Source organism: Gadus morhua, chromosome 16 (genome assembly GCF_902167405.1).
Source record: "Gadus morhua chromosome 16, gadMor3.0, whole genome shotgun sequence".
NCBI classification, from domain to species: Eukaryota; Metazoa; Chordata; class Actinopteri; order Gadiformes; family Gadidae; genus Gadus; species Gadus morhua.
This window is the reverse complement of record NC_044063.1, coordinates 24,249,038-24,272,831: the sequence shown is the minus strand read 5'-3', so window position 1 is coordinate 24,272,831 and position 23,794 is coordinate 24,249,038. Positions and strand designations below refer to the sequence as shown.

Here is a 23,794-nt window from a genome sequence, read left to right as displayed (position 1 = left end):
TTAGGAAGACCTTGGGAGATATTCAATGGAGTTTGAAGTCATGCTTGCTCTGCCACATTCACGAAAAGAACCAAGGGAGTTGTGACACTCTTTAAAGCGATTATCCTTTTATCGCAGGGTGAGATGAAAACAACATATTTTATTGTCTTGTTGCATTGCTTTTTTTTTGGATACTTCTCACTTTGGTACCATTGTTACAGCATCATCTTTCATGTTGATCGTGAGTAAGCAATGCGATGCAATTGTTTGCACTCGCGCCAGATAAATAGTACTACACAATAGCATTCAGAAAAACAAAGGATACAAGCTTGAACTTGCACATATCTATACACGTGCATACGCTCACACACGCACACACACACACACACACACACACACACACACACAAACACAGAACAGTGATAATCTCAATACAGAACCTGCTGGCTAGTAGAGATGGATGTAGATGAATGTGGTATCTATCAATATTCATGATAACACACATCAATCCTAGGGGTAATCTAAAAATGGGGACGGCAAGGTTGTTCAGGGATACTTTCTGTGAATCCTGTGTCATTTGTTCTGCCAACAATGGCTGAGACACCATCGTTTTCGTTGTCCAAACATGTGGTGAGGGCAGAGACAGACTCCAGGATGGACTCATGGTTTCAAGACAACCAATATCATTACCAAGGATCCAGACGCAGATTTAAAAAGGTACGTAGGGATAATTTAGGTGGTTCTGTGTATAGCGTTGCAGAATTCTTAAATGCCTCCTATACCAAACCCTTGAGCAATGTTGTATTTTCAATGTTGTATAAGTAGATGACGCTAGGGCAGTTTGACTGCTGATCGAAAAGGCTGTGACACTTAACATCTGTAGCGACATCCCTGTGACACAGTATTATTTGCTAATGAGGACAACTTTTGAAACTTTGCAGAGTGAGGGGGTGAATGCAGAGTGAGGGGGTGAATGTCGAGTGAGATGGTGAGTGCAGAGTGTGGGGGTGAAGGCAGAGTGAGGGGGTGAATGCAGAGTGAGGGCGTGAATGTGTGGGATTGTATTCGCAAATATAGAAAAATATTCTCCCAGGTCATCATCAGAGGGAAGGCATAAGGTGAGTGAGTCTACGGTAACACTCAGGTAACTTTCTGCCTGTCCTATATAAGCAGAAAGAGAACTGGAAGAGACCATGGGCACATTGTTTTGTTTTGAGGGTAGATGGCTTTGGGAAAGAAATAGTAAGGTCTATCTCTTGAGTTTGTTTGTTTTATTTATTTGCTTATTCCCTGTTGGACATCTGAACATGTGCATTGGTGTTACAGAGGAGTCTGCTCGTTGTGTGCATGATAAATGCGTTGTGATGCAAGAGCTTTTAGTTTGACACTGACCTTTTACTCATTGGGTTGTGATGCAAAGAAATAAAAGTTTCAGCATTTTATTTAACACTGACCTTTTACTCAACATTACTGCAAACATTCTGTTGTATTATTACAAACTCACGCTTAGGATGTAGAGGAAGATGATCACCACGCTGACGGCCATGCACACGTTGGCCAGGAAGCACAGCACGGCCATGTTGCGCAGCTCCTTCAGGAAGACCAGAACGATGAGGAAGGGCAGGGAGAAGAGCATGTAGAGGCGCAGGTCTAGGTCCCAGCCCCCCGTGGGGGCAGCCCCCGTCGGGTCAGCCACCAACTGGGCGCTGGGCACCGGCGTGGCCGTGACGTTGGTCAGGGTCAGGGGAAAGGTGCTGGCCAGCGTGCTGTTCTCCTGGTATCCCTCCACCACCTGGAGAGAGGCAGACACACACTAATTGGGTTAATGGGGGTGCTGGCCAGAGAGGATCAGTGATACACACGACAGAAGGCTACATGCACAACAAAATGCAGTTGTACACTGGAGTAGAGGACCGATGAGTCACTAGATCAATGACCCATCAGGATTCGTGCAACGACAACCGGCAGTCAAAGCCAAGCGTGACATAAACAAGAGAGAACATATTTAACAAATCAGATCACTAACTAAAGAACTGGAATGAAATGTGCCGTGTATGCTGGCCCGCTGTTATTGTTTATTTTTGCTATTCACCAGTTGAATATTGTTCTCACATTCTCAAACCCTGAAATCTCTTTCTGCTATAATCATAATGGGGACAGTGCATTATCTTGCACAGCAAATAAGGCAGGGCTTCTTTAAATCAGTTTTCATTTAACCAGAGTATATCAGCAAACTGCATCAAATGCTGTGAGTACAGAGCGCACTAAACCGACTCCCATCGCAGATCCAAAATCTGCACACAGTGAAGAACGACAACTTTGAGAAGTGTGGTGGGTGGCTTATCATTAACACGCAGCTGGGAGTGAATTGGACCATTGCACGTCGATAAGCATAGCCCTCTGCCATGAGCGAGAAGAGCTAAGCGTCAAGGAGAAATAATGATCAGAAAATCTTTATATCAATGTCACTGCAGCGGAGGAGGAGGGATTTCAATTTGAGTTTGGTTCCTTTCGGGGGTTTCTTTAGAGGTCAATGCGATCGTCTAGTAAGTGATCCGTTAGCTTCCTGACTCACTAAAATGAGGACTAATGAGAAAATCAGTGCAAAGCTAACCAGCCTCAATGGGGAGCAGATTATAAAGTGGTCGACTGACCATCATCCATCTTTACTCACATTCACATGTTTCATACTGCCTATCCAAAGAATCATTGTGGCAATAACGAGAGTCAATAAGGTGGGTGTTTTGCTTCGGGGGCTCTGGTGGCCTTTTTCAAACCCAATAGGAACTCTCTCGCTGTGTCTCTCCCTGTCGTAAAATCATAACAAATAGGCTGAGGGAGGAGGGACTTGTGTTGGCAATAAGGCCGTACAGAAACCACACGCAGAATGTCAGGTAGACTTCATCAAAACAGTCCCAATGCTCTGTTGGGTCACCTTAGGACTAGTTATATTAAATAATGAACACTGACATATATAAACATATAATCTCCTAAAGAGGATTACGCATTAAATACTGGTAATAAACAGGCTGGAACAGGCATAAGCAAGCCCCTGCAGTGACTGACTGCAGAGCAACCAATCCCATCAGAACCCTACAAAGCACATGCTAGGGATGACCGCTGTGACCACCCGTGTGGGAATGAGCCATTAGAATGAAAGATACTAATGGCAGGTTTCCACCTGAATTATGAAGTGTTCAGGGGTGAGAGGAGGAGATACCTGAGATGCACAAGGTCACCTCCAGATTTACAGATGGAATCTCGGAGCGCTACAGGAGACCAAGTCTCTGGTTCTGCTGGACGCCAAAGGTGTGCTCTTGATCCCTCAACCTTAAAAGCATTAGCTGTCTGAGGTTGGGGTGATGTATAGGAACACGGTCATAAATGAAAGATGATTGTTTGATTGTTAGGCAATCCATTGTAGGCAGACTCCTACACACCGGTCTATAGATATTGTTCTCTGAGGTTTAATTGAGGGAATTTAGGCAGTTGGAAAGCATATGCAATGTTGACATTTTTGTTGCTTTGCTTTGTTTTCTATCTGCATTGTGTACACGTCAAAGTCCTGATGAACAAGGGGGCAAGCCGTCACATTTCCCTACTTAGCAGCCAGACCACTGCTTATTTTGCAATGTGGCGATAAGGGGCTTTGCTCAGCTTTTCACAAATAAACCCTTCTGAACTATGAGCATAATAAATTATAAAATAAATCACATTATCATAAGTCTATAGATAGGCGTGTTGAATGAAGAGTGTTGATTACTGTCTGTGCGTACGTTTGGAAAACCACATTTCTTTTTACCACACAGCTACAAGACCATGATGAACTGCTTTATGTTTTGGCGTGTTTTGTTTTTATTATTATTTCAAACTAACTGAATACATTTCCCAAAAAAGAATTATCGATTTCACTAGATGAATAGCTGCACTGTTCACACAATGTTGATTTAACAGCGCCCATAGGATGATAGATGGCAAGCAGGAGATCCACCCAGAGAGCCATCCGACCGGAGGGAAAGAGAACATTATCATTATGGAATAAATAACTTTTCAAATCTTCTGATTAATTAGGCTTTGAGGTCCCTTTTAGGGTTTGCATTCTGATGTATTCAAGATAGCTCCATCCATTTGTGCCCATATGTAATATGGAAATAGGTGAAGCCTTATCTATGAAACGGGATGAGGAAGAGATGCAATCGGATGCAGATAGGGAAATATTTCAAAAGATTCGGGAGGGGGTGACTGAAAATTCTCATTAGAAATTAGCATTTGTATTTTATATGTATTCAGTGTGTTTATATATCTTTTATATATATATATAAATATATATATAAGCGAGAGAGTGCAAGCGAGGTAGTGGAAGTAGAGTGCTTTGCTACTGGCTTGGGCCAAAGTCTTGCGGTGACATGACTCTACCGCCTTCTAGGGGCCGAGAGTTGCAGCTGCACTCCAAGCCAAAGGCCTATAAATAACTTCACTCGTTCCTTGCTCAGTTCAGACTGTTGGAGCAATGCTTTCATGTGCCCTAAACTCTTGGCTAGAACAATATAACATTAATTAATCAAAGCTCACAGATTTGGTCTATTAAGTTTGATTAAATACTTCATAATGGGTTGCTCTTTACAATACCACTTTTTATTTTTTTACTTTTCCCACCTCACCCTACAGATCGATTTTTTATCTTTTCCATCCGCCTTTTTTCAATACCATACTGTTTTACCATTTAGAAGTTTTTTCTCTGAGGCATGCAAAAAGCTCTCTGAATGCAAACATTTGGAGGAATCATCGTGCCAGAGGAGCTTGTGTTGAAGGCGACATTAACCCCGGCGTACGGAGTAGAAAGAGCAACTACAGTCAAAGCCAACCTTGTATGCATCTACAGTGAACCAGTGGATATGGGAGCTCCTCACTTTTTTCTTGTACATCTTCCGTTCTAGGCCATTTCGAACATTAGCGGAATGGGGAGACTATACTATAAGAAAAGTAAATGGGGATTGTTGGTAATTCATTCATAATTGGTGGCCGTCAAGTGTGTGTGCCTATCTTTTGTCATCATGTTTGCTAGAATTAAGCAGAAAGTGTGCCTCCCCTTGAAGTGCTGGTTGTGCTGAATATCCTATGTATTATTAATGATCAATTTAGCTTTAGAAAAATGTGATTGAAGTGCAAAACCTTCACCCCATTAAGTGTTGCTACTCTCTGGTTCAAAAATTTTTCCCCTGCCCATTGAAAGCATGCCTGTGCTCAGAATGTATAATCCCCCACCTGCTTGATGTTCTCCGCCAGGAAAACGATGTATGTGCTGCAGAAGCCCAGCTGTGTCAGCACCAGGAAGAAGTTGACTACATGCCTGGAGACACGCACGAAAAAACACACAAACACACGCACAGTTCAGAAACAAGCAAAAATAAGGCCGGAAGAAACAAAATAATTGTTTGCCATAACAGTGTGAGGGTACTGTTTGCTAGTTATCATTATTGAAGCTGTTGTGATACAGCAAAAACATCTTACAAACAACAGTTCCTGGTCAAGCGGACCTAATTGTACATGCATCCCTCCAGGTCCATCTTGGATCTGCGCATGTTATTCATGCGTGAATAGAACGTCATTGAAGTCCTAGATTATACTCTGAATAATCTCTGTACTATTACGGCTGAATCATCATGACTTTAGGTTGTGCAAACTGCATGTCAAGAGTTCCCAAATTCCCAGTGAAAACTCTAACATACGATGGCCAATTTATCTTGCAGAAAGAAAGACAAACATCGGATTGCCAGCCCAGCTAGAATCGTTATGGTACAGTAGGCTGTGAATCCCTGAGTGACATAAAAGGAGATGGGAAATAATCGTACTACTATAATAGCAGGCCTGTCGCACCACACACTCAAGTACTCAAGTGCGCATGTGCCAAGCGCGAACGCATATATAGACCGGACGCACCCATATGCACCCACAAACTCTCCCAGGTAAGACGGTCTGTCTAAAGACTATTTAAATTGTGATAAAATAAAGGAAGAGACAATTTCTCCCCTCAACAAGCAAAGGTAGGTCGTTCATTTTGTCACATAAAAAACATTACATTCAAACATCGCGCCGACCGGCATATCAACAAACACGTGACATGATCTTAAAGAGACAGTGTCCCTATAACACAACGAAAACATGTCAATAAAACAGTAGGCTATGGTGAATTAGAGTCCACCACAAGACTACACTTTACCCTCTTCCCTGAGCCTCCCGAAATGTCTTCACACTATGTTGCTCAAACTTAATATTACCAACCTCCTTGAGCCTCCCGAAATGTCTTGCGAAATTGATAACCCCCCTCCCCCCTGCGGACTGTTTTAGTTCTTTTATTTTTCTTATGTTTTGTGTGTATGCTATGTGTGACTGTAGGCTACTACTGCCTGTCTTGGCCAGGGCACTGGAAGAGATGTTTATTCTCAATGATGATTATTATTTTCAACTAACCAATAGTAGTTGCCTTGCATTTTAAAATGTCAATGCACCTATCAGCCCTGAATAACAGTAAAAGCTATTTAATAATTGATTTGCATGCATGGTATACTACACTTTACCCCTGTTAATTACAACTAGAGGTTGAGCGCACGCAACGTGTGCGCGAAAACTCTAGTCAAATTAATAACTCACATGTTCTACTTTAAATTGCTGAGTTTGAGTTTCAAACTCTTCAAAGGAAGAGTTTGTAACTCTCCCTTTGAAGAATCAAAACAATACATTATGTGATTAGATTTGGTGCTTTTTTAATCAAAGATGGATACAGAAGATGCGCCTTATAACGTCACATTATGGCCTTGAACATTCCTTACTGCATTAGGTAACAGTATTCGCAGAATGCCAATTCAGTACCCTTGTCATATTGTTGAATGTGACCAACCAGATCATGATCCATATCCTGTTGATATATAAGGCTCCTAGAAATAAGTAAGTGTGTCTCTTTTACAAATTATCTCTGCTGGCATGGTATTGGGTGATAAAAGAGAACAGACAGACCTGCCAAGGCCGGCGGTCTTTTTGAAGCACTGGTAGGAGCTGTGCTCCATAGCAAAGGCCACGGTGTCGCTGTAGCTCATGGACGGTCTCTTCAACCTGCATTAGAGCAAATAAAGTACAATAATTAGGGGTCCAAAGAGATAGCGGACAACAATGAAAAGTATTATTATTAGAAGTAGTATACTTATAATATATAGCAAGAAATTACACCTAGCTTCTGGTTATGGTTTGGTTAGTGTTTTTAGGAGTCGCAAAGTGCAATTACTCTGGAACCCCTCCGTTAATTTTCGATTTCTAAGGGGCGTCACCAATAGGCGCAGACCAAATGGACTTTGGATGTGATTGGTTGTAGGGTCGGCACAACCAATCATAGCAACGAAAGGGTGTCAAAGCACTGAGCAACGACAAAACATATTCTCAACAAAGTGTAGTTTGTTCTTCTTTAAGTGAAAACATACCATCCATTTTGTTTAATGCTGTCTCGATAGCATAATAAATAGACCGTTCTACATCAGCGGCAGCCATCTTTGTTGTTGTTGATGCTCTTCTGAACCGTAATCGTATATATCCCGCCTCATATTAGATAAACGTTGTGATTGGTCGCCCTATCTCTTACCGGACAGAAATCTTTTTGTATGGGAGGGGAGTCAGACCTTATCTGAGGAGCTAATGTAACATGAGCTTTGGAGATTCGTCTGGTTCCAAGGCGACAGTTTTCCTGAACAACAAGGCCCCACGTGGTGATAAATCAAACATGCATGAGGTGAGGTCAGGTAAGCAAACAGAGAGGAGGAGACGCAGTGCCAGTAAAAACCCTTCCCCAGCTTCCAGAGAGTGGAGGGAAAATGCTAAATTAAAATACTTACAAGGTAGATAGGGGGAGCGTAGGCCCAGATAAAGAGAGTGTCCATGGCATAAGTTACACTTGTCATTCTGATTGATAGTGTGTTGATTGTAGAGGCCAGATCGGATCGCAGACCTAGTGTCCAGAATTTAAAGTTTCCCGCATTTTCTGCAGGAAATGCATTTTCTAGTTCTTTATTTCCTTCTTTATTATTCTCTACAAACTTTGGGACCTATCTCCTTCCTCAAATGTTCACCTAAGGACTCCATTCCAATTTTAAAATGTTCTTGGAATAGAACATTAGAGTAGAGTGGAATAGCGCACTTCTTTCCAGATTTTTGCAATATTTTATACTTTTTAAGATATTCTACTTTGAAAATTCTGTTTTTTACAATGGAAGTCAATCCATTGACTTCCATTGTGACACTTACTACCTCAGACTTCATTTTATCGTTAACCCTTGTTCAAAGGTTTAAAGGTCCCATGGCATGCCACCAGGTGTGGTGTAATCATTAGCCTTTACAAGCCGTTTTGGAAGTCTGCCCCTTATGACATCAAACGTGTCCACCTAGATGTGTGCTGGATAGAGCAGTCTACCAGTCTACCCAGTGGATTGTAGCAAACGTTGCTCATCTATCCGTCACACATCTAGGTGGACACGCACACTTATGTCATAAGGGGCAGATTTCCGAAAAGGCTTGTAACGGCTAATTACACCACACCTGGTGGCATGTCATGGGACCTTTAACAAATCAACACACCTGTATCTTCAATAATCTGAAAACAGAATTTCGATTACCTTTATATTTTTTTCAAAATCACAGTTTAACTTCCATGTCGGCTTGTTTTCAGTTGGTGTCATTGATTTACGCTGAGGTTAAGAGCGCGAGGACGTGCAGGCAATGATGGCAGATTGGGCGATTTTCCTGCCCAATTGTTCTACTTTAAATAACTGGATAAATGAGCATTAGGCAAGTACATATATATTATTCACATTTAGTTCAGCTATTAAATCTTTTTTTTTTTTACTTCTTATACATCATTACACTTTGTATCAACAGATGTAGTTTTTATATTCGATTTTATATTTTTAGTTGGTCACATTGACTTCCATAGAAGTTATAGTATTTCTTGTTTCACTGGGGCTAAAATGATTGATCAATTGGAAATATGATTGTTATCTATCTCAAATGTATTCAAACTTGATCATTAACTCTTCACTTTATTTGTTTTTAACCATTTTATCATTTTTAAATGGTGTGCATGTTTACATTGTTTACTCCATGTAGACCAAAATTCAAATTGAAGTTCAAATCCCTTCATTTGATCCCTTCACTTGCCTTTTAACATTTCTTTACATCTTAATCTATGTGTCTTTATTAAAACATATTTTCAACCTCAGTTTGCACTACAGCATTCACTGCATTTTCTGAAGGAAATGCATTTTCTGAAGGAAATGCATTTTCTAGTTTAATATTATTAACATGAATTGATCCTACATGTATTCCTCTGTGCTCGTGTGTGTGATGTGAAATGGGTGTGTATGTGTGTCTATGTGTGTCTATGTTTGTCTGTGTGCATGGAGCGAGGATGCATACATCAAAAACCAGGGGGATGATTTAAACACACGCTCACACACACGCACACAGTTACATAGTAACATGGTGGCCTGTGCAGAGGTTGACACTAACATTTGCCCGCTTGCCCGGGGCAACTAAAAGTAATATTTGGGCAAGTTGAGATTGATTTCTGGTTGCCCGAACGGGCAAGTGGATTTTGGGGGGAGTTTTCATAGGATGTGTTCTTAGGAAAAAGGTAAATTGTCTTCAATCAGAACACATGTTCTTCAGCGCAATCTAGTGGCCATATGTATATTTGCGAGTGTTTGGCTTAGTGTCATTCGATTATATTTGCCCTGAACTTTAAATAGAGGTGTCAAGTGTCAAAATTGTGTGTCAAAAACCTTTATTTGTGTCTCATAGTAAGACAGCGCTACCAACTGATAGCGACCAACTGATAATTATTTCAGGTGGAAAGTTATCTTCCACTTATGCTGTGTTCCATGGCTTTATTTACTTTAACCAAGTATTATCCACATTGAATATTTCACTTGCACAACAATCTTTTCTGAAAAAACCTTTTCCCCTGATATGGAAAATGGTATAGAATATCGATATTTTTCCAGGTATAGTGTCGAAGTTAGAAAATCCAGTATAGTGACTGACGACATTACTAGAAACGCAATTGTGATTATTCAGTTAGACCTACAAGAAATGTGAAAGTTAAAAAAGACATATCTTTGCTTCTATCTTGGACATTTAGTTATGTACATTTGCATAAAATCATGCAGGTCTACATAACTGGGCAATAGCTTTAATAGGTTGCAACGTTGAACTCAAATCACTTCATGGCACGATGTGACCGTTCGATAAATAAGTAAACAAAGAGAAGTTTGTTATTTTTTAAACACGTGTGTGGAAGCTAACATTCAGCTTCAGTCTGAACTAGGATGAGTTTTCTGATGTGTGAGAATGTGAGAGAGAAAGAGAGAGAGCCAAATGGAACACTGGTTTGTGTGTGTGCGTGTGCGTGTGTGCATGTGTGTGTGTCCTTACCTCTCGCATAACTGATGACTGCAGTGGACCAGGATATGCATACAGTGCACGCACACGACCCCCATCAGCACAAGACAAATGGGTCCCGCCTGAAAGACACAAACACAAGCAAGGTCTTTCAGCATTCGCAGTGAACACAAAGAAACCTAAAAGGGTTAGCCACTGGTCACGGAAAAGAAAACATGCAAACAGTTTTGTTGTTCAGAGTTTGGACTTGTTGCCACTCTCTCGATGCAACAACGCATAGCTGAGATTGCCGATGATGAAACATATGATCCCCCTCATTTGTTCAAGTGAGTGAGTCAAGCAGTTTCATGATGGCCTCGTGTTTTCAAAGCATGCCTTTTCGCAGAACACTCGGACTGTTCTAAGCACTCCTTTCCTCTTCACTGTGCGAGGTAGTAACCATTTGAATGTAGGTGCAACATCTTTGTATATATTAACACCCAGGAGGGTGCCCCTTCAACTCAATAATCCCATTCCTGAAGAGAGTGTGTGTGTGTGTGTGTGTGTGTGTGTGTGTGTGTGTGTGTGTGTGTGTGTGTGTGTGTGTGTGTGTGTGTGTGTGTGTGTGTGTGTGTGTGTGTGTGTGTGTGTGTGTGTGTTGTTTCCTCCGGTCAAACAACTGGAGACAGAGAAGGGGGCATCACCCCTTTAGAACTGGCTACCAGCTGGGGGACCACTGTGGGGGGAAGGTATATCGAACACATTGCCTTACATTTACATTTACATTTAGGGCATTTAGCAGACGCTTTTATCCAAAGCGACTTACATCAGTTAATGGGCCTTGAAATGTGTAAGGGCCCAGCTGGGGCCAGTTGGTTACCAAGGCACAATCGTCGTTCTTGTCTGTACTTGTGTTCTTGACTTGTGAAACGTCATCAGTCACAGCCCAAGTACTGTTCCTTTCAAAAGCCTGCATCTAGCCAAGTACAAAAGTAGTTCAGAATGCCAGATGTGTTCTTTTTCAGAGGAAGCAGAGCTTGCTTCTATTCCTAAACACCCCACAAACCTACCTGTAGTCTGTATGCGTTGTTTTTTGGTTATTGCTTTAAATAGGCATGTCTTATAGAGTACTACACCAAACGCACCTATAACACCTGTGGTTACATATATTTAATTTTCCTTACACAAAAAACTAAATGTCACAAGCTTGATTTGATCACGCTCTCATTTACAAACTGTAATATCTGCGGCACCTGCAGATAGCCCTGAGCCTACGAGACCCAGAGTCATTTGTGTCGCACGATGACAATCAATCGCATCAATATTCAGGGAACAATTTAGATGGTATCCTTTCAGACATCTGGTTACCTGATTTCACAACATAGACTTTCTTGACAGTCCGGATCAGGGGTCATGCCTTCATTGGCATACGGCAGCATAATCATTGACACACTGGCGATAAACGCAAAAAAGTTGGTCTCTGTTCTTCAACGGTCAATTACGGATGGTGCCGCCTCCCGCTCACATTCCCAAATGAATTGCAGTACAGAAGTTCAGCTGCATTAGGTGATGGCCCTAGCTATGAAATCAGAGCACGAAATAACTTTTCAAAGATCAGGCAGGCTATCAAACGAGCCATGTCCGGGTATGGGAATCAAGCTTACACTTTCAAAGTATTTGCCACTGCTAAAAACCATGTTGCCGAAGCCTGCCATCGCATTGCTCAATTCATTGGGAGAAATGGAAAGTCGTTCACTGATAGCAAATATATTAAGGAGGCTATTCTCTGTAGCTCAGAGGTTCTGTTTGAAGGTCTACTAAACAAAAAGACAATCAAATCAAGGATAAAATATATTCCCATGTCTGCTAGAATTGTTGAGCGATGCAACGAAGAAGTGGTAGTAAATATCAAGGCGCATCAGACAACTGCATTAAAAGAATCTGTGGTGTTAAGAGTGCGTGGACGTGAACGGCTCTTCAAGTGCAACGCTGAGCAGTCATAGAGAAAGGAGCTCTGCTGTTTAAAGCCAATTTCTGACACAACAAAAGGTGAGGACATAACCAAGGTGTTTGTGGAACATTTTGAGGAGCAAGGGACTGACATCATGAAGGTCTTTGCAGTGGCGCCCCTGCCATTGTCAGGAAACAGAGGGGAGCAGTCAGATTAACTGAAACCCTCATGAAAGTCCACTGTGTAATACACCAAGAAAACCTCAGTTCAAAGATGTCCAATTCAGGGCTTAATTAGTGCTGGGCGAAACATGAAGCTTGAAACAATCTATATTAGATTAATGCTCAATATTGAAGGGAAACCATTTTTATTTTCTAAACTCCTTCAAAGTTTTCACAAGAGATTTTGTTGCTCTTGCATTTATTTTCCGCTGCAGCGCTCCTGCTTCAGGTTTTCGGCGTAGTGTCCACCCGTGCAGAGAAAGGAAAAGATAGGAGCGGGTTACAGGAAAAATTAACTGAACAAACCACCGTAGTTTGTAAGACTTGTCGGAAAGATGTTGCGACGAAGCCAGGCAACACTATAAATCGGTTCAATCACCAGAAGATAAAGCATGTTATCGAGTACAATGAATGCATCAAGCAGAAGAGAGCTGGCAATGTTGTTAGCAATGTTGCTAGCAGGACTCCCTTAGCTGCTCCAGTAACCTCAACCAAACAAACTTCACCAATGTTCAGATATTCCCGTTATGATAGGATGAGCAACAAATAGAGAGAGATCCATTGAGCTATCTCGTTCTATAGTACAAGGACATGATTCCAATTTATACATTGAAAAATATGGATTCAGAAAGCTAATTGAAACTTTAGATCCCAGATACGAGTGGCCCTTCGCTACCTCCAAGGCTGAAAAGTATGTGCTTGCAGACAATCTATGCACCCAAAGATCATACAGTAAAGACGATTGTGAAAGCCTTAAAGATGCCTTTAGTTTGTGGAAGCTGGACGAGGGGCATCAGATCTCCTTCGCTACAGATAATGGCTGCAATGTTTTCAAGGCAGCTAAACAAATCAGATGGCAAAAACTGAAAACGTTTTGGGCGCAGGATGTGTCTTGCCATCGGTAAAAGAACTCTCACTCAAACACAAACACACATACACACACACAATATAAATGATTACATTAATATCAAGTATAATGATTTATATTTAAAGATAATTATATTTTTGAATACCTGCAGGCAAAAGGTCCTTATTTCTTTGTGACGATTGTAATTGCTATATTAAACTTTCTGGTTTATAGTATAAATAATTTTGTCTGGTTTGGTTTTATATTGGAATATAATTTCTAATTTTTAATACAATAAATATTGATTAATATCGAATATCGACATTAGGCAAAAATATATTGTGATACCAAATATCGGCCATATTGCCAAGCACTAGTCTTAATGAGGTTATCACCATGGTGGTAAAAGTTATTAACTTCATAGTTAAGCGTACTGCCCAGACCCACCGCCAGCTCCTGTCCCTGCTGGAGGACAGGAGCGAACAGAGACTCAACACACAGAGAAATCTCTCTGCAGCCAGCATTTAGGTAGCTAAACTGCGTTACAGTTTTGGAGTTTGTTGACTTCTTTGATTCCATAAATGCCTTCCTGGCTGAAAAATGCCAAGAATACCAAGAACTCTGGACAGTTGGTGATGTTCGACACATCGGCGGCTTTTTATGGCAAGCTATTAATCTTTTCAAGTGATAATTTCAAGTCGCCGCTACGACTTTCTGCTACTTCAGACACTTGAGAGAGCTGTGCTCCCAGCAAACCATTGGCACATCTGAAATATGAATACATTGAGTCAGAGTTCACAACACGATTCAAAGACATTCAGAAGCATGAACTTATGTTCTCTTTCTCTTACTTTCAAGCCCGACAGCTTGATGGACACGAACTATGACGCAAAATATGTGTCACGAAATATGTGTTACAGGTGTCTCTCATGTCGTACTCTGCAAGACTTGCCTAAATTTCTAACAATGTGTTGACATGAGCTCCGCTTGATGGAGCTCTTCCAGGTCAATATGCCCGTGCACGCCAGCTAGATTGGGGTGTGTGTGTGTGTGTGTGTGTGTGTGTGTGTGTGTGTGTGTGTGTGTGTGTGTGTGTGTGTGTGTGTGTGTGTGTGTGTGTGTGTGTGTGTGTGTGTGTGTGTGTGTGTCCTGAGCCTTATGCTAACATCCACCAAACTGGAACAGTGACTAAAAACCATAAATCCAATTTATATAACCACACACTGAGCAGCATGCCTAATTGCAGGTGTATGTGTTCTGGCTGGCATTCCTTGTGCATGTGAGTGTTTCAGTTGAGTATACATTATATTTACCCACACTAAATACTTTATAATACTGCCAAAGGACTAAAATGCTCCACGAATAATTCGTTTACGGCAATTTTCATTTTACTAGCTTATTACAAATATTCAATAAGAACTGGCAACCAAGACAATTAGTCAAACTCATAGCGCAGAGCTACCTTGAATATTATAACAGCGTTGCCAAACAGGATAATGAATGAAAATCCTTCAGAGTTTGAAAAAAAAAGGATACTTCTGAATATTCAAGCACGATTCCATATTCATTGTTATTCTGTGTTATCTGGGCCGGATGGTGAATCAATCAAAAGCATCGATAGGTAGCTCAGATATCATGCCATTGTGTGCTTCTTTTTTCGACGTATGGTATTCACTATGTACACAAACACGCAAGTAAAAGATGTGTAGTACGGTACCGAAACTAGAGTGTTAATTTCTAGGGTCATCTGTAGATGGTTGCAAGGCTACTCTGCACTGAACTAATAGAAAGCTAATAGTTAAGCTCAGCAAAGCCAACAATTGCTCTGACAATGAAACATGTTGCCATGTCAGAGGTCAGCTGACCTTTAATCCAATGTTCTCCTCATACTCAACCCCAACCTACCCATCTACCAAGCTATTTTCAATGCAGATTGCTTTGACAAAATCCCCAAAGAAATGTGATTATTTAATTACACTGCTACGGTTTTAAATGTTACCACACTGCATGGCACAGGGCTAGACGTGTTTGCTTTGATTTGGTGTAGACATCATGAAAACTGTGGAAGTTACTTGTGGAAAATGAGGGGGAAATTAGACAATGGATAACAATAATGTGCCTTGCATCACACTGATGTTTTTTATCCAACTTTTAAAGATAATGTTTGCAGCGTTATTATCTTTTTTTTTTTTCCTGTTTTCAAGGTCTGGCAAAGTGTTCTCATCTCCTTTTTATAAATTACGATTATTGTTTGCACTACAGAGGTGTATATTTGTTTTTGATGCTTGGAGCCTCTGTAGTCTTTGATCATACATGAAACGGTAAGTATAAAGTAAAAATTGTCAGACTCGTCTCTCTTCAATGCTATTCATTTGTTAATACTTTCTGACAAGAGGTAGATTTGTGTCCAAAAGATAACTGGGACCTACTAACAGATTCTATCTGGTCGGATAATTCAAAACAACCACAATCTGCCTTTCTCTACCGGGGGAAGAATCTGGAAAATGACCAACATCCCATTGTCGTCTGCATCAGCTTCATGTCAAATTGTTTAGTAGTTTTATTTAAAATAAACCACTATTGCAAGTCTGAAACTACAATCGCAAGTCCCAAACTATTGGAATGGTGTCTCTCTTTGGACCCCAGGGGTTTGGCAGTTACATCTCTCCACTCCCTTTTATTTCTGAATTCCCTATTCATAATAGATAATAGGGGAGGCCCTGGTATGAATGACAGATGCATATCTTTTCCCCTGGACATGTTGAGCTAGACCAAACAATCTGAGCACTCAACATTTTAGCCTTCAACACGAAAAACTGAAAAACTGGATTTCACCATGAGAATGCTGAGAATGATGGGGAATATAAAGATAATTATACTAACATGGACTTAATTAAGTTCTTGGGGCCATACAAAATATAAGGACATTTTATGTTGCACATAATAATGGCTTACAATGCCACCATACAGTTTGGAAAGAAGTTGATGCACAATCATGCCAATTGATTGCAAGCAAGCAAGCGTTTTGACCAAGTGACATCTAAGTCATCGTCTACCAAATGTAGATTTTCTTTATCATTATGGCATTACATGTGTAATATCTCTGAAACAAAGCAAAAGAAAAAAATCACTATGTGGAGGGTGACTTTTCGTGACTAAAGTCTTCAAATGGATACTGCAAAGTATACTAATAGCTGCAAGGAATGCGAATGGCAGCATAAAACATAACGTCAAGAATGTATTTGAACATTATAGTCAAATAATATTGTCTGAGGCTACAGAGGAACAAAAAAAAAAAAAAAAAAAAAATTAATAAATGTTTCAAATGTGTAATAGTCCCATATTTTTGTACATGACACAGGTAAGTAAAATATATATTTTTTAATTTCGGCTTTAACTGGTAATTGAATGAGTTATTGTCCTCTTGATGTATTTCCCTAATCTAGGAGATATTTATATCAAGCGTTGCAAGGCCAGGACCACCGGCATACTGAAAGACCCAAGCCATCTAGGCTACGGACTATTCTCTCTGCTCCGCTCAGGGAACAGATACCGCTCACTGGCGGCAAAGACTTAGAGACTCAGGAAGAGTTTCTATCCCCAAGCTGTCTGCTATCTTAATGGCACTGATTAAGCCCTTTTGAGTAACTGCACTTATATATTTATTGATTAACCCCCTTTATTCCTATGTGCAATTACCCCATGACATCTTGAATGTATTTACTGTTTTGTTATGTTTGTTATGCGTCTATTTAGCAAGGAGCCGACTGTGAACATTTCACTGCAATGTATGTGTATGTGACAAATAAAATCTGAATCTGATCTATTTCAGTACCATTATAATGTATTATTTATTTATAATACATCTAATAAAATCATAGTTCCCATTGATTTATTAAAATGGGTGCATAGATTAATTGTACTGGCTGTTGCTTTGTTGTAAGTTGTGTGTTACTAGGCTAAATTACACCTGATCACCTGATTAAGACTGATAGCTGAGTTAAGAAGCTAGTCCTGCGTCTGACTCCTTGTTCCTTCCATGCATGCATTATAACAACGGCTGTTTCAGATACCCTGTTCTTTGGGCAGTGGAATAGACCTTGTCGCTGGGAGCATTTTTGAGGAAGTGTCTCGTCAGCAGCACCTACTGGAATATGTGTAAGAGCGGCTGAAAAATCTAATTTAAGGCTATCAACGTAATTCAGGGTGTTTTTACTGCTGATCAAAACTGGTCAGAAATCCGCAGAATTGTATAACAGTTAGTGCCACGTGGATATGACTTATAATAATACCGGTTTCACCGGTAAAGCCTATTCGTCGTTAATAAATCACGATCAACCAATTGGAACAAATAGACTTCATCACGTCATCATCCCATTCGTGACAATCCCAATTCTTGATTTTGGCTTTCACTTGGGCAAAACTACAAAAATTTTGGAATGTGACAATGAAAATAATAAAAAATCATATTGAAATACATAATAGAACAAGTATAGATAACTATGAAAATATATTATATTTATTTGACTATATTAAAATGTTGAACACATGTATTCATTCAGTTTTTCTTAGAAATTTGTGTATTTGTATTATGTTTGTTTTGGTCCTCCATATAAAACGGGTCCCAGATGTAAAGGATGTCTATCTTGCAAGCTTGTTCTCACTTTCAATATTGAATCTCTCTCATTTATATTATTTTCAAGCTTCTCTAGTCCATTTGATAAATGCCAAATCATGATGAAGTGACACTCTCCATTATGGCTTGTATCTCACACACTCACACTGGTTGCTCAAGATGGTGTCATTGTCTAATGCAAGGGAAGTGCCTTTTAACCTCAATGCTTGGTGCGAAATGTATCAAATCCATCTCCTTAGACATGATCAGAATGTTTTGACAGGATTAGACCAATCCCATTGACAAATAAAACATTGTGACCAATGATTTATGTCCAAGCCTTTGTTTTACAAAAGGACTGCACTTCTGGTTAACGGTCACTGTTATTTTATCGCAGACAGTAGTACAGACAGCTTTGTCATTGTTTCATTGATAATATTCAATAAAATTGAATCGCAGCAATGGCAAACTACTCTAACTAACCAGCTGGTAGCTACAATGCTTTATTTATCAAATTCTGCAGATGCTTTCAATACCAACACCTTCAGTTAGATGATTTGCTGCTCTTCGTCATTGCAGATATTTGTAATTAAGTTTTCATCAAGAACATTGGCTGTTCATGAAAAATGTAGCAAGTCATCGATACATTGCACAATATGCATACCCTAAATGGGTAAAAAATTGTTGTTGGGTCATCTTTAGCGTCATGTTCATACTAACAGAACAACTTATTTCAGTCACTCATGAAAATGAAATGCCTGACATTCACGCTTCCACAAAAAAGGCAAACACTACACATTGGTTTTGTCTTAATAGGATTTCCAAAGTATGAATAATGCTGCCTTTGTTAATCCAGATGGCTATGTGCAAGTTTGTGCGTGCATGTGTCAGTGATTCTCATGCTCGTTCAGCTATCTACTTTATTAATCCGAAACAGGAAATTTGGTATTCAGAGTAGAAAGTACAGCAGATTTATAACAGTAATTAACAGTTAAGCAAAATCATAATTCTGCCCACCAGGTGGTCCTTCTGAGAACGCCAGCCATAAGTTTGTGATGGAGATGTGAATGGACACTTACAATTATGCCTGCATTGTGAACGGCCAGAGGCAGGCCTAGGAGGCCCGTGCCCAGGTTCCCCTTCAGCAGGTGGATGAGGGCTTGGCTGAACCTAAAGCAACACAAGAAGGCCACATGAATCAACTACTGTAGGTCAGTCAATACACTGGGCTGATGTTCATACAAAAGAAACATTCATCAGAGAAAGAAAAAAAAGGATGTGTGTGTGTGTGTGTGTGTGTGTGTGTGTGTGTGTGTGTGTGTGTGTGTGTGTGTGTGTGTGTGCGCGTCTTTCCAACAGCCTTGTTTTTCAAATTTGGAAATCGTATTATTAAATACAATGGCATCAATGGGGACAGACTTGGACAAAAAAAGCTTCCCTGTGCGAGTCAGACTGGCTGTAATAATTGCAATTCAATGTGAATTGAATATGAATGACTTCATTTATCCATTCAATTAAATCTTCCGCGGATGGGCGAGGTTTGCGGACATGGTGGAACACCGGCTATTCTGCAATCATCCAGAACTCACAAATAGTCAGTGTGCCCGGAGCACCACAAGCATTGTGGACAGTGGATGGGCCCTGGTTTTAATGACCAAGAATGAACAGCAGTCCATATGTTTATGATCATATAACTTATCTCTACTCTATTGATTCACGTGAAGAATTGTATCTCTACGTTTTACACAAACATTCCTTTGACTCTGACTTGGAACATGACTGAGTTCTCCAGTCAGTAAGCACACTGATCATGCATTAACACTAGTTATTACCTTTAAACGAAGGGAGTTTAAATATCTCACATAAACCTCCACTTCACACACAATCATATATGCCAATGAAATAATGTGAAGCGGTTATAATAAAAAAAAAATGGAATGGATCGAATGGATTCGAAACGGTTACTCCAGGATTGTAGGTTATCATTCATATCATATCATTTGACAGATATTTTCATGGGGTAAGGTGTGGACATTGGGGATCAAACCAACCAGTAACTACCTACACTATCCTGGCCTTGTGGGTCAAATGAAATAACTGCTGAACTAAATTCATTCTGCTGGCAAATGGCTACTATGCTACTATCTCAGAAATATAAAAACTCCTGCGTATTTGACAACAAACAGTCAACTGATAACACAATCAATCCAACCATAAACACAGTGCGGAACGTGCAGCATGCGTAGATATCAAAACATCTCAAAAGAAATACAGGTTAAGTGAAACATGAGCCTGTAAATGTATGTGCATGCTGGGTAAGTGCCTTGTCGGAAGTATTACCTCTTTTCATATCTGTGTGTATTGACTTTTATTGGTCTGATACAGGGGCATAGGCCAAAAAGGCAGAGTACTGGTGCAATGACCTGCATCCACGTATGCATTCATAATGAATGTTGGTATTGTGAAAGAGAAAGCACAGGCTAATTTTTCCATCTTTAAAGGGGACATATCATACCAGCAGGTGTGAGTGTGGCTAGCCATTACAAGCAGGTTTGAAAATGTACAGCATTGTGACAAGGGGACGTGTCCACCTAAATGTACGCTGGATAGATCAGTCTACCAGCCTACCCAGTGGACTGTAGCCAACGTTGCTCATCTATCCGTCACACATCTAGGTGGACACGCCCACTTGTGATGTCACAATGCTGCACATTTTGAAAAAAGCTTGTAATGGCTAATCACACTCAAACCTGGTGGTATGATATGTCCCCTATAAATTATGTGGTTTCAATAACACCAGGTCTTTAACTGAGGTAAACCTCAGATGACTTAAAACAGGTAACAGAATGCACTCTAGGGATGAATAGTGATTCCACGTAAAATACCAGGCAGAGGTGCGGCCGGGGTGGGGAGGGAACAGTGTATCCATGTTAAAGTCCATGTCCACAAGTGATCAGACTATGCCCATGCAGGGGTCCTTACGTGAGGCCCCGGCCGTTGTCCTGCTCATGCTGTGGAGGAGGGAGCAGTTCGTGGTCCTCATCCGAGTTCTCCTCCGAGCCCTGGACAGGGCTCTCGATAAGTGGTGTCATCACCTCCATGTCTGCCGTGCCACAGGGGGGTCAGCACAAATTAAAAATAACACTTTATACGCAAGCACATATTCACTTGAGAAAAATGGAACAACAGATGTTGAAATCAACCAAGTGTAAATGTTGGGCTGTGATAGTCCGGTGAACTGCCGCAACAGTACAGAACAAATAAACATCTGCTGAACTCAAAATGTTAAAGCATCAGCACAGTAATTTAAAGTACAACAGACTTAAACTCTCTGATGGCGCTTTGATAAATGTGACACTCATTATATAAATCTGAAGCCAAGGAGAGGAGCGTGTCGTAAATAACATAAGGAAACACATCAAACCTGCTATGACACTTTTTCACGTTCCCATCCATGAGTCAATCTATCCAGGGAATAAGTAATTTATATTCTGGGGGCCACTTTTACATGCAAGTCCAACCCAATCACTTCAACAATGACTCTCAAACTGCGACTCTCAAAAGTCACAATTTAGTCTGACTACTGTTAATAGTTAGAGAAATTGTTAATAGTCAATAGTGTGAATAGCAGTTAACAATTGACAATTTCGATCAGTCCAAATATCAATATTGACCAATATTGATCCAAAAAAAAAACTTTTCACAGGCAAGGCAACTATGTATCAGAATGTTGACCAGACTTATAGAAACTGTAGATGCTGTCCAGGTAATATAAGTCAGTAGGCAATGGTCAATACATTCAACCCACACAAAACCCACATGTAAGCTACCACCCATCCATGATCTATTGCACGATCTAGTCAATCTGATACACACATGTTTGCTTCTAGTGAGGTATAGCCACCCTAGTAGCTGTAAATGTTGTAAACGTGTTACCTAGTTGCTGCGTTTTCCCCATCCTGCGCCAGGCATTTGTCAGGAGACCACCAGACCACCAGACCCGGAGCTCAGTGATGAGACCCTCGTCCCAAGCCAATGTGCTCAGCGAACGGCGACGCGGTGGACCTAGGGATCGGAGGATTCATATTTATAGATATATAAATATATAACAGACATTGATTATTCAAGTCAAAAGTCCAACGTGGTATTCATTTAGCAAGACAATGATGGGAAACTAAGGTAAGGGGTCCTTTTCAATCCTAGTCCTAGCTAGACAGAACCAAACCCTCTTAAAAAGGACCCGTTGGAAAAAAACGGTTCACTCATTTAATAGCTGAAACGTGTGCATTCAAATATCCTATATAATGAATGAAACTTCATGACGAGTCAAGAGCCTTACCTCACTGTTGTCATTCGGTTCAGGGAACACAGTCCTCCAGAGATGGCTCTCCAAAGACCCAGCAGGCTACAGTAGAGGCTGGTCCCGGAGGTCTATTCTTTAAGTGGCCCCTTTGAAAAACAGGGATAATTTATTTGTGTGAGGTTTTTTTGGCGTGGTCGTCCTGTCACACGATGTTTATATTTGCAGATTATACAGTAGGATAAACCTCTTCCTGATCCGAAGGAGAACGTGCGACACGTCACAGGGTAGAGGGCGGGGCTTGGGTCTGCCAATCTCGAATCACGGGAGACGACGCCGGAAGGGATCATTTGCATGTTTTTGACCAACGCAAACATTAACATCGATTGTGGATTTCTTTTTGTATGATTAATTATATTCATACAAATAGTATATGATTTATTTAAATATAGAAATATGTGAAATGTTTTTTGAATATAAATTGCCATTCTGGATTAAAGCACACTAGTCAAAAATCCAATGGGGTTTTGTTTCAGCCATTTAGATGAGTTGAGTAGCAATAGGGCAAACATATTATGCTCTCCTTTCTGCCTTTGATGAATACATGGAAGCACATCTCATCCTTAGAAATAATACTACAACTATTATGTCTATGTATCTTAATTCCTTTGTTGCTTGGGTTGTCCTCACTTTACAATTTAAATTGCCTACAGCTTATTTATTTTTATATACCATGAGACCCTAGACTGGTCCTACCAGACTCTCGTACTTCATTTAATTTGCAGAGTTTGGAGTCTGGACCTAATCATTAGAGCGGCAAGTGACTTGCCGCTCTAATGATTAGGTCCAGACTCCAAACTCTGCAAATGTTTAAACTCTGATGAATGACCGTCGTGAGACAGGTTAGCCCCTAGGGGGCTAGGGGGTGCTAGAGCACCCCCTAGATTGGCCATAGCACCCCCATAGCACCCCCAAGAAAATAATGGTTTATTTATTATTGTTATTTAATTTCATTCTGAGTTCTTAATAAAATGTATTGTGTGATAATAATATTTTAATCACAAAAGAAAATAACAGATTGCATAGGCGTAGCGGCCATATACATTGGGGGGTACAAGTCCCCCCCAATGTTCAGATATGCCCAAAATGTCCCCCCCAATAAATCGCTGGGAATAGGGATATAGCAATTCAATATTTCTATGGGTAGTAGAACACTTAGGTTTTCCCTGAAGTACACTCCGTTCCCTGAACGCATCTCTGCACAAAGTGCGCGCCGCACACCCTAATGAGGCCCCGTTCACACGAAGCCGATTTCATGGCGAAACCGCAAAGGTCTTGTACGGTTGGGCCTTCCGTACACACGAAGCCGGCGAATCCGCTGACCGAAACCGCAAACTTCTGAAACCACCCACGGAGGTGGTTTCAAATCTACCCGGTTTCGTTTTGGATTCGTGTGTACGCC

The 23,794-nt window shown here is 40.6% G+C and overlaps 1 protein-coding gene across 1 annotated transcript in view; it reads right to left on the bottom strand.

Moving 5' to 3' along the window:
- slc36a4 (solute carrier family 36 member 4) overlaps positions 1-22,628 on the bottom strand; it is a 112,259-nt gene extending 89,631 nt beyond the window's left edge. The window contains exons 1-8 of the mRNA XM_030380942.1: positions 22,372-22,628; positions 21,969-22,097; positions 21,015-21,135; positions 19,112-19,202; positions 10,453-10,541; positions 6,994-7,089; positions 5,245-5,329; positions 1,484-1,771 (exon numbers count right to left, since the gene is read on the bottom strand). Of these exons, the coding sequence (XP_030236802.1) occupies positions 1,484-1,771; positions 5,245-5,329; positions 6,994-7,089; positions 10,453-10,541; positions 19,112-19,202; positions 21,015-21,135; positions 21,969-21,990 (792 nt within the window). The 5' untranslated portion in view covers positions 21,991-22,097; positions 22,372-22,628. The remainder of the gene's footprint in view (positions 1-1,483; positions 1,772-5,244; positions 5,330-6,993; positions 7,090-10,452; positions 10,542-19,111; positions 19,203-21,014; positions 21,136-21,968; positions 22,098-22,371) is intronic.
- Positions 22,629-23,794: the final 1,166 nt, after the last annotated feature.